We start from the raw sequence: 13,493 nt of genomic DNA, 5'->3' as shown, positions 1-13,493 counted from the left end.
TCTATTAGGAGGTTTACCACCTACTCTGAGTTAACTTACCCAGATTTGTCACTAAACCACGTGCTTGGAGTACACCCCTGGTCTTGGACAGTTGTTGTTGTTGTTGTTGTCTCTTCAACTGGTGCCCTACAATTTGATGTTAAGGTCATCATTATTAAGCTTCTTTTTGTAAGGGTTTTGTGGGAAGCAGCCTCCCACGTTTGCTGTCTCAGGCCACCCTCCGTATTTATTATTGCTCTTGTCACTCTTTATTACCTGTCAAGATGAAACAAATAAAATAAAATATATATATAAAAAAAACCCTACTCATACAAAGAGGGCCAGAATGAATTATGATGCTAACACTATTTTCCATTAAGGTTTCCTTCTCCTACATGAGTATGCTGTGATAACACATAGAATCTGTTGATGTTATCATTAAATAACCATACATTTATGTTTATGTTAATGTTAAAGTTAATGTTTTTTTAGGCTTAAAAATCTGAGAATTATGTCATACTAACTTTTTAACTAAGTAAAAAAATGACATTATTGATGCTATACCAAACTAATTTATCAATTAAAAGACAAATTAGTACATCTTTCATGAAATGAGCTTAGATAAACACATTTTTGTAATATACAAACCTGCTCAAAAGGGCTTTTCCCAATTACTCCTCGAGCTCCTGCAAATACCCAGGAATCTCTCGAAGCGAGTGTTAGAATCTCAGTGCTTCCCAGATCGGAAATCAGCTTACGAATTTGACTCGTCAGACTGAGAGGAAAAGAGGAGTGAGAATGAGATGACATAAAGGTTCCCTGAAGCCATATTGAAGCATTTTAGAAATGCTTAGATTTTAATGAAACATAGAGCTTTGGTATTACATTAAAGCACCACCAAAGAGTTTTTTGTACCTTAAAATAATGTTTCCAAAATCGTTTCAGTGGTTCATCAACTCGTAACAGGGTGAACGGCAATTCTGCATTCCCTTCGCGGCCCTCTATCGGCTATAACCGCACTATGTAAGTTTGCCAGATCGGGTAGCGGATCTGTAGTTCGATGGAATGAGACATAAGAAACTAGAAATTTGACTTACATCTGATGTCGCAATACATCGTACTTTTATAAGTCATGCAAAATATTCTACCTTGTCTGTGGACATTGTTATTTGCAAAGCCGGTGCTGGATAAACAAATAGCGTGCGTGCGACAGAGGGAAAGTTCTTTGGTGTTGCTTTAAAGAAATATGTCTAGACAAAATGAATATCATAAAAGTTCTTCAAATGACTCTTTCACATAGTTTGTCATATGTGTCACTCAAGCAAAGAGACACTCACATGTGAGCTGGTTCATCAAAAGAGGCTATTAAAACAATGGTGTTCAATTTGATGGCATTCAGGAAGTCTACCACCGGCTCCAGCTCTGAAATGCACAAAGTATTCTACCCTGTCAACAAATACAAACTGACATACACTGCACGTACGTGCACACACCCACACACACACACAGACTCAATTAACTTAAAAATACCTGGTTGTAGTACTGTAAAAGACAGAGGTGGAAAAAGTATGAAAATATTGTACTCAAGTAAAAGTACCAATACCTTGATGAAATATTACTCAAGTACAAGTTAAAATACCGATCTGAAAATGTACTCAAGTAAAAGTAAAAAAGTAGTTCATTTAAAATGTAATTTAAGTAAAAGTTCCTTAGTTACTTTTTTTTTTTTTTTTTTTTTTGGTACCAGAACAACCAGTTTTACCAGAGACTTTCTAATGAGGAGATACAGCACTCAAAAAATCCTCCATAGTAATGCATGGGGTTAGTTTGTAACGCCAATATGGCAGTTGTCTACACATATTACAACCCTTCCGTGGCAAAACGTTGACATGTGAATACATTGAGCCAATCATGTGGTGTGTTGTAAAATACATTGAGCCAATCATGTGGTGTGCTGTGAAGACATCGTGCCAATCATCTGTTGTGATCTCGCTGCTGGAGCAAGATTGGTGTCGTGAAGCCTTACGCACACGCATTTCTGTCGAAATAGATGCACGGTAAGTGCCCAAAAAGTGTTGCAATATGGCCGCCGAGTAGAGGTACTTGCCTGATAAGGATGTTGAGAAATGGAGATCTATGTGAAAAATCACCAGAGTTCTCCTTTAAGTTTGAGCAGTAGTTGATTTTCAAAGTTAGTTGCACTCATCCTTGGGTCGCTTTGCAATGAACAGTAATCCAGCACAACTGAAAAGCCCCTCACAGGCAGCTGAGGCAGACAGGCCAACGTTGAGTTGCAGAGAGTTTTTTTTATATTTGGAAACGAGCAGAAGGTTCAGCAGATTAAAGGGCATCGAACTGGGGGGGAAAGTGGGAAGTATGGGGCAATGGAGGAGAGGGCCCTTGAAAAGTGGAATACAGGGGGCACAACATTTTCATCAGGCATTAGTAATAACTCAGGTAATCCACACATAAAAAATCCAAACAACTCCATAAGTAGAGTCATGTGTAATGAAGTGGAATAACACAGGGAAAAAATATTGAACACGCTAAGAAAAAGCACTAAGGCAAGGAAAGGGAAGGAACGAGCTGGAATCTGTAAGTAGTTAGAGAGTAGTTATCCTTTCTATCTGCACAAATTAATATAAGCTTGGTTAGTAGCCTACATATTGATGGGCTATAAAAAGTTTTTCATTACCAAGGTATCACACAAGAAACATTTCATGATGGATAAAAGCAAAAAGCTCTCCCAAGACCTTTGCAACCATTGTTGCAAAACATATCAATGAAACTGGTTACAGATGCATTTCAAAACTTCAGAATCTTCCAGTAAGCAGCATGGGAACCATTATCTCCATGTGGAAGAAACATCACTGCATCATAAACCGGCACAGGATCTCCTCGCAATATTTCTGACCAGGGAGTCAGAAGGATAGTCAATTCCAAAAGCCAAGGACCACTCGGAGAAAGCTCCAGAAAGACTTGAAAGCAGCCAATTCAATTAAATTCAATTAAACAGTTCTGGAAGTAATCTGGAACTAAAGATCAGGATTCACAAGAGGGACCTCTGGAATCTGTTTAGAACAATGGACCAAAATCACACCTGATACTGCGACTAATAAGTTTTGTCATACAGGAAATGTCTTGAAGCTGTCTTTACAAACAAAGGCTTTTCCACAAAGTATTGAAGAAATTTCAGTAGGCACGTTCAATACTTTTTTCCTGTGTCATTCCACTTTAATACACAAAACTCTTATGTTTGGATTTTTTATATGTGTGTTAATATAATGTGTGGTGAAAATTTCGAATAGACTCACTGGAAGTTTAGGCTAATTACTGGAAAAAAAAAAAAGCGTTCAATACTTATTTCCACCATATATTTATTTTACCTGAATATTTTAACTTCCAAATGAATGTCAGACGAAATGTAAAGTTTGACTGACTGGATTTTGTATACAAAACATAGTGAAAACTGTCTAAGGTCCTCTCACTCTCCCTTGCTAAAGAGCTAAATGGTTTAGTCCTCCTGCACGATTCATAAGGTAGTCTATCTTTTGTTTATTGAGCATAAAGCTAGTAGTGGACCGCTAATTGTTATGCTGCTGGTGCAATGTCTTTCTCCAAGAAAGCCAAGTCAGGTTACTAAAAACAAAGGCCAAAACAGGAAAAAAGAGAGACATCAAAATGAGGGGAAACAACTGCTAATAAACTTCTTTCCAAAGAAAGGTGAGCACAAACGTCAAAACCACGAAATCCCATGGTGTTTGCTTGAATATCTCAATCATTGGTGCTAAAAACGAACTGAGACAACCCATTGGAATAGCGGAAAATACACTTTCATAGGCTAATCTGATGCATCTCGTAATCCAGCTCCATCTCCATCACTTTCAGAAAGACTGCATGGCACCAGCTTGATTCATGTCCTGTTGTAGGCTACATGCTGATCATTTTCACTAGGCTAGTGGTTTAGGGCCAATTTTTTTTCTCCCTTTCTGTTTTTCGTTAGTCTTAACTTTTTTTTTTCAACTCAAGTAACGGATGGGATTTTTGATGTAGCGAAATTACAATACTTCACTCAAAAAGTAATCAAGTAAAATTTAAAATACCGATTTTATAAACTACTTAAAAAATACAAAATACACAGAAAAAATACTCAATACAGTAACGTGAGTAAATGTATTTCGTTACTTTCCACCTCTGGTAAAAGATGATATATATAAACTTACTTCCATCATACATGTCAAATCTGGCTGTGGTCAAAACTTCCCCAGTGTCACCTGTTGGAAAATAAAGGTGAGATCATGTGTTCCCTTGTTGTTATTTCAAGTCTGGTGTTCTGGCTAAGAAATTCTTCATGCAACAGCCAGAAAGTCATAGGTTCGATTCTTGCCAGCGTTGTTGTGCCCCTAAGCAAGGCACTGAACCATGAACAGCTCTGTGCCTGGAGACTGTCTCCACAATAGGTGACTAAGGATGGGGATATTGCTTGCTTTTGGACAAAGCATTCGCATACGTTTGCGTACACAACTCCATGTGTTGTGAACAAAACCTTGCCCAAATACTGTACGTGTAACTGATGGAGAGGTCCGCTAGAATGCAGACCACAGAACTCGGCCCCAGAGATGTAAATAATGCCTCTAGCATTCATAAGAATATTGCATCTTGCGGACGCATCAAGTTAATTTAAAGCCATGCTCCACCTGTGCCACCAATGGGACTGAATACATTTGGCACATTTTTTACTGTATGGTGTGAGTATAGTCGTATATATGAGTATCCGTGAATTAGTGAAACACACTCAGCACACAGTGAACACACACTAATCCCGGCGCAGTGAGCTGCCTGCTACAACAGCCGCGCTCGGGGAGCAGTGAGGGGTTAGGTGCCTTGCTCAAGGGCACTTCAGCCGTTCCTACTGGTCGGGGATCGAACCGGCAACCCTCCGGTTACAAGTCCAAAGCGCTAACCAGTAGGCCACGGCTGCCCAGAGTATGAGCATATCCTTAGTGCCTTGATGTAAATAAATAAATAGACATCAGTTTACATACATATTTTACAAACATATTTTCACAGGTTTAACAATGACATGATTAGGGCAGGGATTGTGCTAATAAATAATAATAAAAATAAACATTACTACTAACATTTCATTATTCCATTTTAATTTGTAAATGAAATGACATCTATGGGAGTCACAGCGGGCACCTCACCTTTCAACAAGGCTATATTAATTCCTCTGCCAATGTTATTGGCAACCCCACTCATTAACCTATGGAGCACATGAAATCAAACCTGCAATCAAATAGTGTGTGTGGAGAAATTATGCTGTGGTTTTAAACACATGAACAAAACATGTGGAAATGGAGGAGTGCAATGTAGACAGTTAGTTTGTACTGCCATCTTCAGGATTTAGCAAACGATCAGTAATTCATCAAATAATATGCTGCTATAATGATTTATCTATTGGCTCTTCCAAGGAATCTTCCAAACATGATATGCCTTGTTTATGGCAGTGTCTGAACATAGAGTTAGTGTCTTGCCTCAAGTCTGTTATTTATAGCTATTATTCATTTCAGTGAGATGTTCAAAGACTGTCAATGTGATCATCAGTTTTGCGTTTAGCTTAAATCATTTTAATGGCATTTAGCACTTACTTCTTTTGATTTTAGTTTCAATGGTGTAACTGTAATCATTACTTTACTCACATGTTGCCCTCAAAGCAAATTCTTGGTCCAAGTATATTTGCGACACCACTTTTTAGATGAAAGGCGAAGTAGCCATCAGGACATGTGTTGATACCACACTTGGAAGGGGCAGGTTTGTCCAAGCTCCTCCTCTGTAGACCTAGTGACGCCATCCTGCGCCCTACTTCATCTTGGGCTTTAAGAATCAGTATTTGAATGATATAAATACACATTTATTCACATTGCGATCTGATGAAGAGTGTGTGCGCTCGAAACGTCAAACGAGTTAAAAATAAAATTCTTAAGGGATGAGCAGTGGGCCAGTTTTTGTGTCCTTGTAAGCACACATTTTGAAAATTCAACCCACTATTCCAAGGCTCCACTAATTCATAATTGCCTGATAAATGTGTCCTGTCACCTTTTCTTTTGATCTTCACCTTCAGCTCTGCTGGTTTTGTATTTGTTGATTGAAATGACTATTATATCAATCCCAGGTAGATGAGTGATATTATTCAGTCAAAAAATGACTCCATCACTATTGGTTCCTATTTGCAACTCCTGTTGAGACTGACGATTAGGACAGCTGGAATCACTTCCCACTTTTAATTAGTTTTGTTCATTAAGGTCTGTCATTAATTCGTTTTGTTCATTAAGGTCTGCCATTAATTATTTATGTGCATAACCAGGGGGGAGGCTTTTCTGTCACCATGAGATGTACAGGTAAATTAATGAATAACGGATAAATGATTCATTAACAAAATTAAAATAATCATCATTAATTAATTATTTATTAAATATTAATGGTCATGAAGGTTCTCTTCATAAACTAATTGCAGTTGGCATAAACTCTATAATTATACAAATAACGCTAGTGCCACAGCGCGGACAAGAATGTTTTTAACAGTGAATGTGCGGTGACACAACCAGTGGAAGTCAGGAGACCTGACTGCCCTCTGAACCTAATCACCAACAACATCTCAAACCAACCAGCCAATCAAAAACAACAAACCCAACTGAATGTTTAGTGAACATCAGTGAATATATCACATACGCATATGCAAAAATAGACTTGGGACTTCTTGCAGTAGAGGATTAACTTACTTTCTGCATATATCTTCTTAAACATGTCTGATTGTACAAATCCTTCAGTGTCACCTGTAGGAAGATAAAGTTGACATCATTCGACTTATTCAGGCAGCGGCCATTGTACACCAAAACAAGACTACAGGGGACACAAACCATATGATTGTTGTGTTCTACGCATTTGTCAGTAGGTGGTGAAAACGCATGAATGATATAGTCAGTGTACCCCTTAGCCTCCTTTTGGTTAAGACTATTGCTGTTTCTCAAAGTCGAGGATTCGTGCTTGGTAGAACGAGCCCTGTCGAGTCAAATCCTTCAAAGACGAGGCAAGGCTTCTTCTTACCATTCGGAAAACACACAATGTAACAGACTAGCGAGTGTGCAGGAAGCTGCAGGTGTGCGTTATTAAAAATCATGCCCGCTTCTTTTTGAAAAACAATGAATGCACCAGTCATTCTCCCACGTGAATAAATTAATTGATTCATTTGCCAATATAAACCACAAAGCAGCAACTATTAAGCAAAATCATAAAGAGAAAAGTGTAATATTTCGCTTGCAGTGGCTCTCATTCTCTCTCAAAATGTTTAGATATCCTTCCTAAATGCCTTATTTACACTATTACGGTGTGAGAGTTCAAAGTTGTAAAATGATTTGAGCCCATATTTCATTTAGGTTACTTTACATAGTGATAATAACACAATGGGCCCTATCGTGCACTGAAGCACAATTGACTTTGTATACTGGCGCTTTTGTCTTTCCTATTTTGCATTCAGTGCATATTGGAATTTCCCTCCACAGGTAGACGTCAGTAAATTAGGGAATGCAATTGCGCCCACGGGGGTGGTTCAGCAAAAAGACAAGCCGTGTTCCGGCGCAAACGTTCCCTGTTCATATTTTGCAAGTTTCAGAAAACAATTCCGCCACAGATCAGGAACATCCACAGACCAGCAACATCCATCATTTGATACTTGAGTTTCAGATCGTTAAGATAGCGCCCAATGTGTACATTTAAATACATAGTGAACTGCTTTGTTTAGTACAGATTTTAAATCGTCTTTGTTGGTATTGGAAACTGTACCTCAACACCAACGTGGTGTTCCCCAGGGGTCGATCTTGGGGCCACTTTTATTCAACCTCTATATGCTCCCACTTGGACAAACCATCCAACATAATTTGATTTCATATCATAGCTATGCAGATGACACACAAATTTACTTAGCTCTGTCACTATGGCCCCTTGAATCTCTGTGTCAGTGTATAGAACAGGGGTGTCCAAACTACGGCCCACGGGCCAACTGCGGCCACCACGCACTTTAATCTGGCCCGCCGAGCATTTATTAGTTTATCATAGATCCGGCCCGCATGCACTTTAATCCGGCCTGCCGAGCATTTAATTAGGTTAGGCCGCTCGCAATTTTTTTCCAGCGATAGACGACTGTGAGTAACTTTAGGCTACTGCAAACTGCTTTATACTCTTCTTAGAGAGCGATTACAATGTCAATGTCGAAACAGCTTGTTACATCGAGATACATAGTATCTCCTTTGCAGCAGATCTAACTACCCATTTAATTAGGAACGCATTTGAGCGTGCATGCACGAGAGGGAGAGAGCGCGGCATGTTCCAGCTGGCTTGTCATTGTTGATAATTGATATCTACCTTTTAAATAAGAAACTTTTAAAAGGAAATCGCGATGGCAACAGTAGTTCCCACTACTGACCACTTATAAACTGTGAGAGGGCATGAGCCATAGGCACAGCACTAGCCATAGGCTATATTTGAGTGGAGCTGGCAAAAGAGTTTTAAAGTGACAGTGCACTATTTATAAATTAATTAAACAACATCAAATTAACAGTATTTCTTTAGAAATTAATTTTCTACAACAAAATTACTTTGTCATTTAAATTATATAAAACTTATATATACCCATTATTTTTTGTTGTGTTCCAAAAAACCCAATGTGGCCCTTGAGTCAAAAAGTTTGGACACCCCTGGTATGGAATAAATACTAATACTATTAGTATTAGTACTATTTTATTTGTTACATAGCACCTTTCAAAGCACCCAAGGTCGCTTTACACACTAGACATTTACGCGTAAGACAAAATGCCAGACGGAGCGGCGTAGTCGTCAGCATTCCCGTGACATCAAGACAAACAAACAAATTTACAAAAGACGCACAAGACAAAAGATGCCTGATGGAGCGGCGTAATCGCCAGCGTACCCGAGACAACGGTAGACATACAAGACAGACAACAAACAAAAATTAACAAGTAATAAAATAAATAAATAAATAATAAATAAAAATAAAGAAAAGTCTGTGTTAACTTAACGTTAGTCCCACTCAGTCCAATGATATGGCGTAGCTACAGCTGTGTCTTCAGACCAACCCAGAGGATTTAAGGTTAACAGGCCTTCAATAAGTGATGTTAGTAGGCCCTAGAAGCTACTTGTAACAGTTAGCTCCAGTCTAGCTAGATCAACACCTGGATGTCTCAAATTTTCTTCAGCTAAACAAAGAAAAAACTGAAGTAATTATATTTGGTAAAAAGGAGGAAAGACTTAGGGTTGCCACTGTCCTTGACACAAAAGGGTTGAAAGCAAAGGATACTGCTAAAAATCTTGGTTCATTCATTGACAGTGATCTGAATTTCAACAGCCACATGAAAGCGATAACTAAATCAGCTTTTTACCACCTCAAAAATATTGCCAAACTTAGAGGGCTGATGTCAAAAGATGATTTAGAAAAACTCATTCATGCATTTATCTACAGCAGGGTTGATTACTGCAATGTACTTTTCACAGGCCTTCCTAAAAAGACTATCAAACAACTTCAGGTGATACAAAATGCAGCAGCTAGGGTCCTAACAAAAACTAAAAGAACTGACCACATTACTCCAATTCTTAAGTCCCTGCACTGGCTTCCAGTAAGTAACTTTATTGTTATATTGTTTATAAATCACACCCTCCAGACCTCTCAGGTTTCAGGAGAAAAACCTGCTAGTAAAACCTGCTGTTAGAACTAAACATGCATATTCATGCGATTCATGGTGAAGCAGCTTTTAGCTGCTACTGTATGCGCCTCAGCTGTGGAACCAACTTTCCGATGACAAAAAGGCCCCAACTGTAGCCAGTTTTAAATCTAGACTTAAGACCAAACTGTTCTCAGATGCTTTCTGCTAACTGCACTGAGTTACAAATTCTGAATCTGCCTTGAAAATTATTCTACCTTGTGTCTTTATTTTGTCTTTTTAATTATTCTTTATTTTTAAATGATTTTACCTTGTGCGTTATTTTTTTTTTAATATGATCTTGACCTTTTAAACTATTCTTTCACTATTTCCCTTTTATGTTTTCATTTGTTATTACTGTCTGGTTTTGTTTATGTAAAGCACATTGAATGACCTCTGTGTATGAAATGTGCTGAACTTGACTTGACTTCCATAAATGTGTTCACAGGAGTGTGCTTGTTCCAAGCACGCAGAGGATACACACAGCTTTGAAGGATCCGTCCTTGATCCACCATCATTACAGGTGACTCTTATGTGCTACATGCTAACTTCCTAATTTCTTTCCTGATAAAGTGCTATGCCTAATCAAGTGCTATGACTAACTTGTTATAAATCCATAGTAAAACATATATTATCATCTAATGTTGTGATAGACCTCTGTATCAACTTAAGTTCTATTGGATATTACCAGTTTTGAACTTCCATTTGCTATTTATGGCCCGCAGCCAGGCCTCACTGACCTGAGCTCATGCAAGTCAGAAAGGGCAAAATACTATATGGTTCCAGTGGGGGCTGGCAAAGAAGCAAAGAGTGACGGTGTGTGTGTGTGTGCGTGTGTGCGTGCGTGTGTGTGTGTATGTGTGTGTGCATGTGTGTGTGTGCGTGTGAATGCACAGAAGCACATATACAGTCCATCTCATCAATAGATATGTGCCTTGACTCAATTTTATACACTGACCATTTTCTCACCCATTCATTTCTAATGCACGTTCATTTTTGACCAGGAATACAAGAATTGTCAATCGGTCAAATTTAACCGCGAACACAACAGGAGGGTAGGCCCATGTTTTTAAACCAGTTTTGCCATGCTTTATTAAAGGGGCAATTCCAGACAAAATTGTCACGTCCATAACGCCAACACAATGCTATGGTATGGCATGATGTGAATGATGATCACTTGAAATTTGAGCATTCAATCTTCTTGGTTGTAGAACTTACATGAAAACATGACAGTTTGCATGGAATTTTCTTTTACAAATACCATGGGCATTGTCCATTCTAGAGTTACTAATAGTGGACAGACAAGACAGAATATAATGTTTACTCTCCACATAACACATGTCTTTCAGGAGGAACATCAAAAAATGACAGCTGAGCTTAAACAGCATGCTGAATATTTCAGAATGATTGTATTGCACACCAGGTATAGCACTTAAATGTTCACTATTGTTACTAGAATGCAATTTTAATGTTATACTCCCTTGAGTAAGGGTATCTGTTTTGGCATACTTATGTTTAGGCTACATAATTTGGAGTGGCAGTATACTAATTTGGGTTACAGTTACTTGAATCCTTGATAACACAAGTACTTGAGTGGACTGATTAAGATGTTAAGAAACACTGATACATTTTAAAAAAAAGGTTTGAACCATTTAAAGAGGACAGAAATCCAACTTACCAAGAAGATTGACAACTTTCATCTTTAGGAGTGATTGATAAGACACCAAAATCCATGTTAAAGCAATTGTAGTCAAAACAATCAAAAGACGTTTCCAGTCTATAAATGGAAAAGATCAGAGTTATCCAGTCTTGACCTTGCAGCCAGAGAGCACACTTGGTGCAAGAAAATGGAATAATGATGTCTGCTAACTTTTTGAGAAAGTCTGCTAACTTTTTGAGCATTAGTGTTGTTCATTGGCATTTAAATGGCATGATACGATTTAGGCTACATAGCAGTTCACTCCAATTTTAGAACCAACATATGGCCAGCATTGCACATTATAATCATCACAAGTGTAGAGTATATCCTATGCTCATCCAAAAGGAAACTAACTACACCAAAATAATGTATAAACACTGTACCTTGTCTTCTCAGTGGACCCCCACTGAAAGTGTTGAAAAGAAGCCAATTAGTTAGATGGTTTGACAATGCAGTGTGCACAAAGAGTTATGAACCAGTTCATCACAACAGAAGTGTACAACAAAAGCTTTGGCTTTAAGCCAGCGACACTTCCACTGTAGGTATCTCTGAGAACTCTGAAAGGACACAAAATTGGATTTCCACATAGCCTGTCTCAGCTTAAGATGATGAACAGTGTTGGCAAAGACATCTAGAAAATCAAAGATAAGACATGCATGCCATATTTTGTTCCATTCACTCTGCCGTACATTTTGCTACCATACGTAAATCAACCACTTAGCTCAAGAACGACAGTTTTTACACATCTACCATAATGTCAAAATCCTTCAGTATATTACCCGCTCTGTCCTTTCCTAATGGTCTGCATATCCTTTAGGTTTGTGAGCTGTTTCTTTGAACGTGTTTGAACGTTGAGAATTATCCTCAACTGAGAGAATGAAGGCTTGTCATAAAGGTGTGAGCTTGTTGGACTAGAGGAACAGGGTACAGTAGTATTCAAATGAGATCTGAGTGAGCTGGTTGGACAAGACGAACAGGATAGCATACATCGCTGTGGCTATTATATATGCTCTTTCACAAGCTTCTTGACAGCTGAGCTTAATTTCAACAGCATGCTGAATATTTCAGAATGATTGTATTGCACACCAGGTATAGCACTTAAATGTTCACTATTGTTACTAGAATGCAATTTTAATCTTATACTTTCACAAGCTTCTTGTATGAATGAAACCTTTATTGCCCCGGAGGGAATTTCAAAGGGAGCCACATAGAACATTAAGCACAAACAACAATAAATAACAATACAACTATACCAAACACATACAACAACAACATAGGATACAAAAACAGAAGTCTCCAATATAATGTCAATCAAACCCATAGACAATGTAACATTAAGGAGAATATATGACAGCACGTAAAATATAACTTTATCACACTTGTGCTGTTATATTCTGATCAGATATAAAACAAAAACACTCATATTAAAGGCAGGCGTAGAGCAGATTAACATGGTATGTGATATGATGTTATGTAATATGATGTAATAAATTAGACTGGCATAAATTGTTAATGTTAACCATTTATATGTTTAGAGTAGCCTAATAAATCAGAAAACTCACCAGCTGTATGTAGACTTAATCGGGTGGTGTGGTATAAATTATTACTATGGTTTCTCATCACAATGAGAAAGAGTTTGAAACGGTAAAACATGTATTTATATAACATTAATGGTAATCAAGTAATACACTGAAGTTATTCTTAAATAACTTTGTTTTATAACATTTTAAAATAACAAGTTTAACTAATACTATTAACATACTGAAGCTATTCTACCAGAATTATTCTCTATGTGCACTCTGTATCCCAATGTCTCTCTGTGTCTCACTGTGGCTAGGCGAAGCCTGTTTGAAAAAGCATGCTTAGCCTTGCAGCTGCAGAGATAAAGATGGCATTAGAAGTGGACTCTAGGCTACTCAAAACAGCCAATGAGAGAGCAAGCGAGTGAACGTTATGTAACCCATTACGATGTGTGACCTTTGATCGCTATATAAACCCCTAAACTTTGTGTATACCTTTGAACTTGTGTTACGGTGAAAAGT

At 38.0% G+C, this 13,493-nt stretch overlaps 1 protein-coding gene across 2 annotated transcripts; it reads right to left on the bottom strand.

Annotated features, from left to right (window-relative positions):
- Positions 1-44: 44 nt before the first annotated feature.
- LOC125301756 (protein FAM3C-like) lies at positions 45-13,276 on the bottom strand. 2 transcript variants are annotated; one of them, XM_048254471.1, is made up of 10 exons: positions 13,014-13,276; positions 11,835-11,857; positions 11,431-11,529; positions 6,762-6,815; positions 5,682-5,856; positions 5,187-5,245; positions 4,203-4,253; positions 1,317-1,401; positions 628-754; positions 45-255 (listed from the first exon to the last, which is right to left on the bottom strand). In XM_048254471.1, the coding sequence occupies exons 3-10, from the start codon at positions 11,450-11,452 to the stop codon at positions 127-129; spliced, it is 702 nt and encodes a 233-aa protein (XP_048110428.1). In that variant the 5' UTR covers positions 11,453-11,529; positions 11,835-11,857; positions 13,014-13,276; the 3' UTR covers positions 45-126. The 2 variants fall into 2 exon arrangements, with proteins under 2 accessions (XP_048110428.1, XP_048110427.1); XM_048254470.1 differs by lacking the exon at positions 13,014-13,276 and adding an exon at positions 12,231-12,345.
- Between the last annotated feature and the right edge of the window lie 217 nt (positions 13,277-13,493).

This window comes from Alosa alosa, chromosome 10, assembly GCF_017589495.1.
Source record: "Alosa alosa isolate M-15738 ecotype Scorff River chromosome 10, AALO_Geno_1.1, whole genome shotgun sequence".
NCBI classification, from domain to species: domain Eukaryota; kingdom Metazoa; phylum Chordata; class Actinopteri; order Clupeiformes; family Clupeidae; genus Alosa; species Alosa alosa.
Note: the sequence above shows the minus strand (reverse complement) of the source record. Positions and strands in the feature narration are given on the sequence as shown.

Bases quoted from the DNA above. Each gene is read 5' to 3' on its own strand.
- LOC125301756 (XM_048254470.1), bottom strand. From the start codon at position 12,259: ATGCAGACCATTAGGAAAGGACAGAGCGG. The intron at 1,402-4,202 runs GTAAGTTTATAT...TGTGCATTTCAG, and splicing joins ATTTGACATGTATGATGGAA to AGCTGGAGCCGGTGGTAGAC. The intron at 755-1,316 runs GTGAGTGTCTCT...TTTTCCTCTCAG, and splicing joins TTTGATGAACCAGCTCACAT to TCTGACGAGTCAAATTCGTA.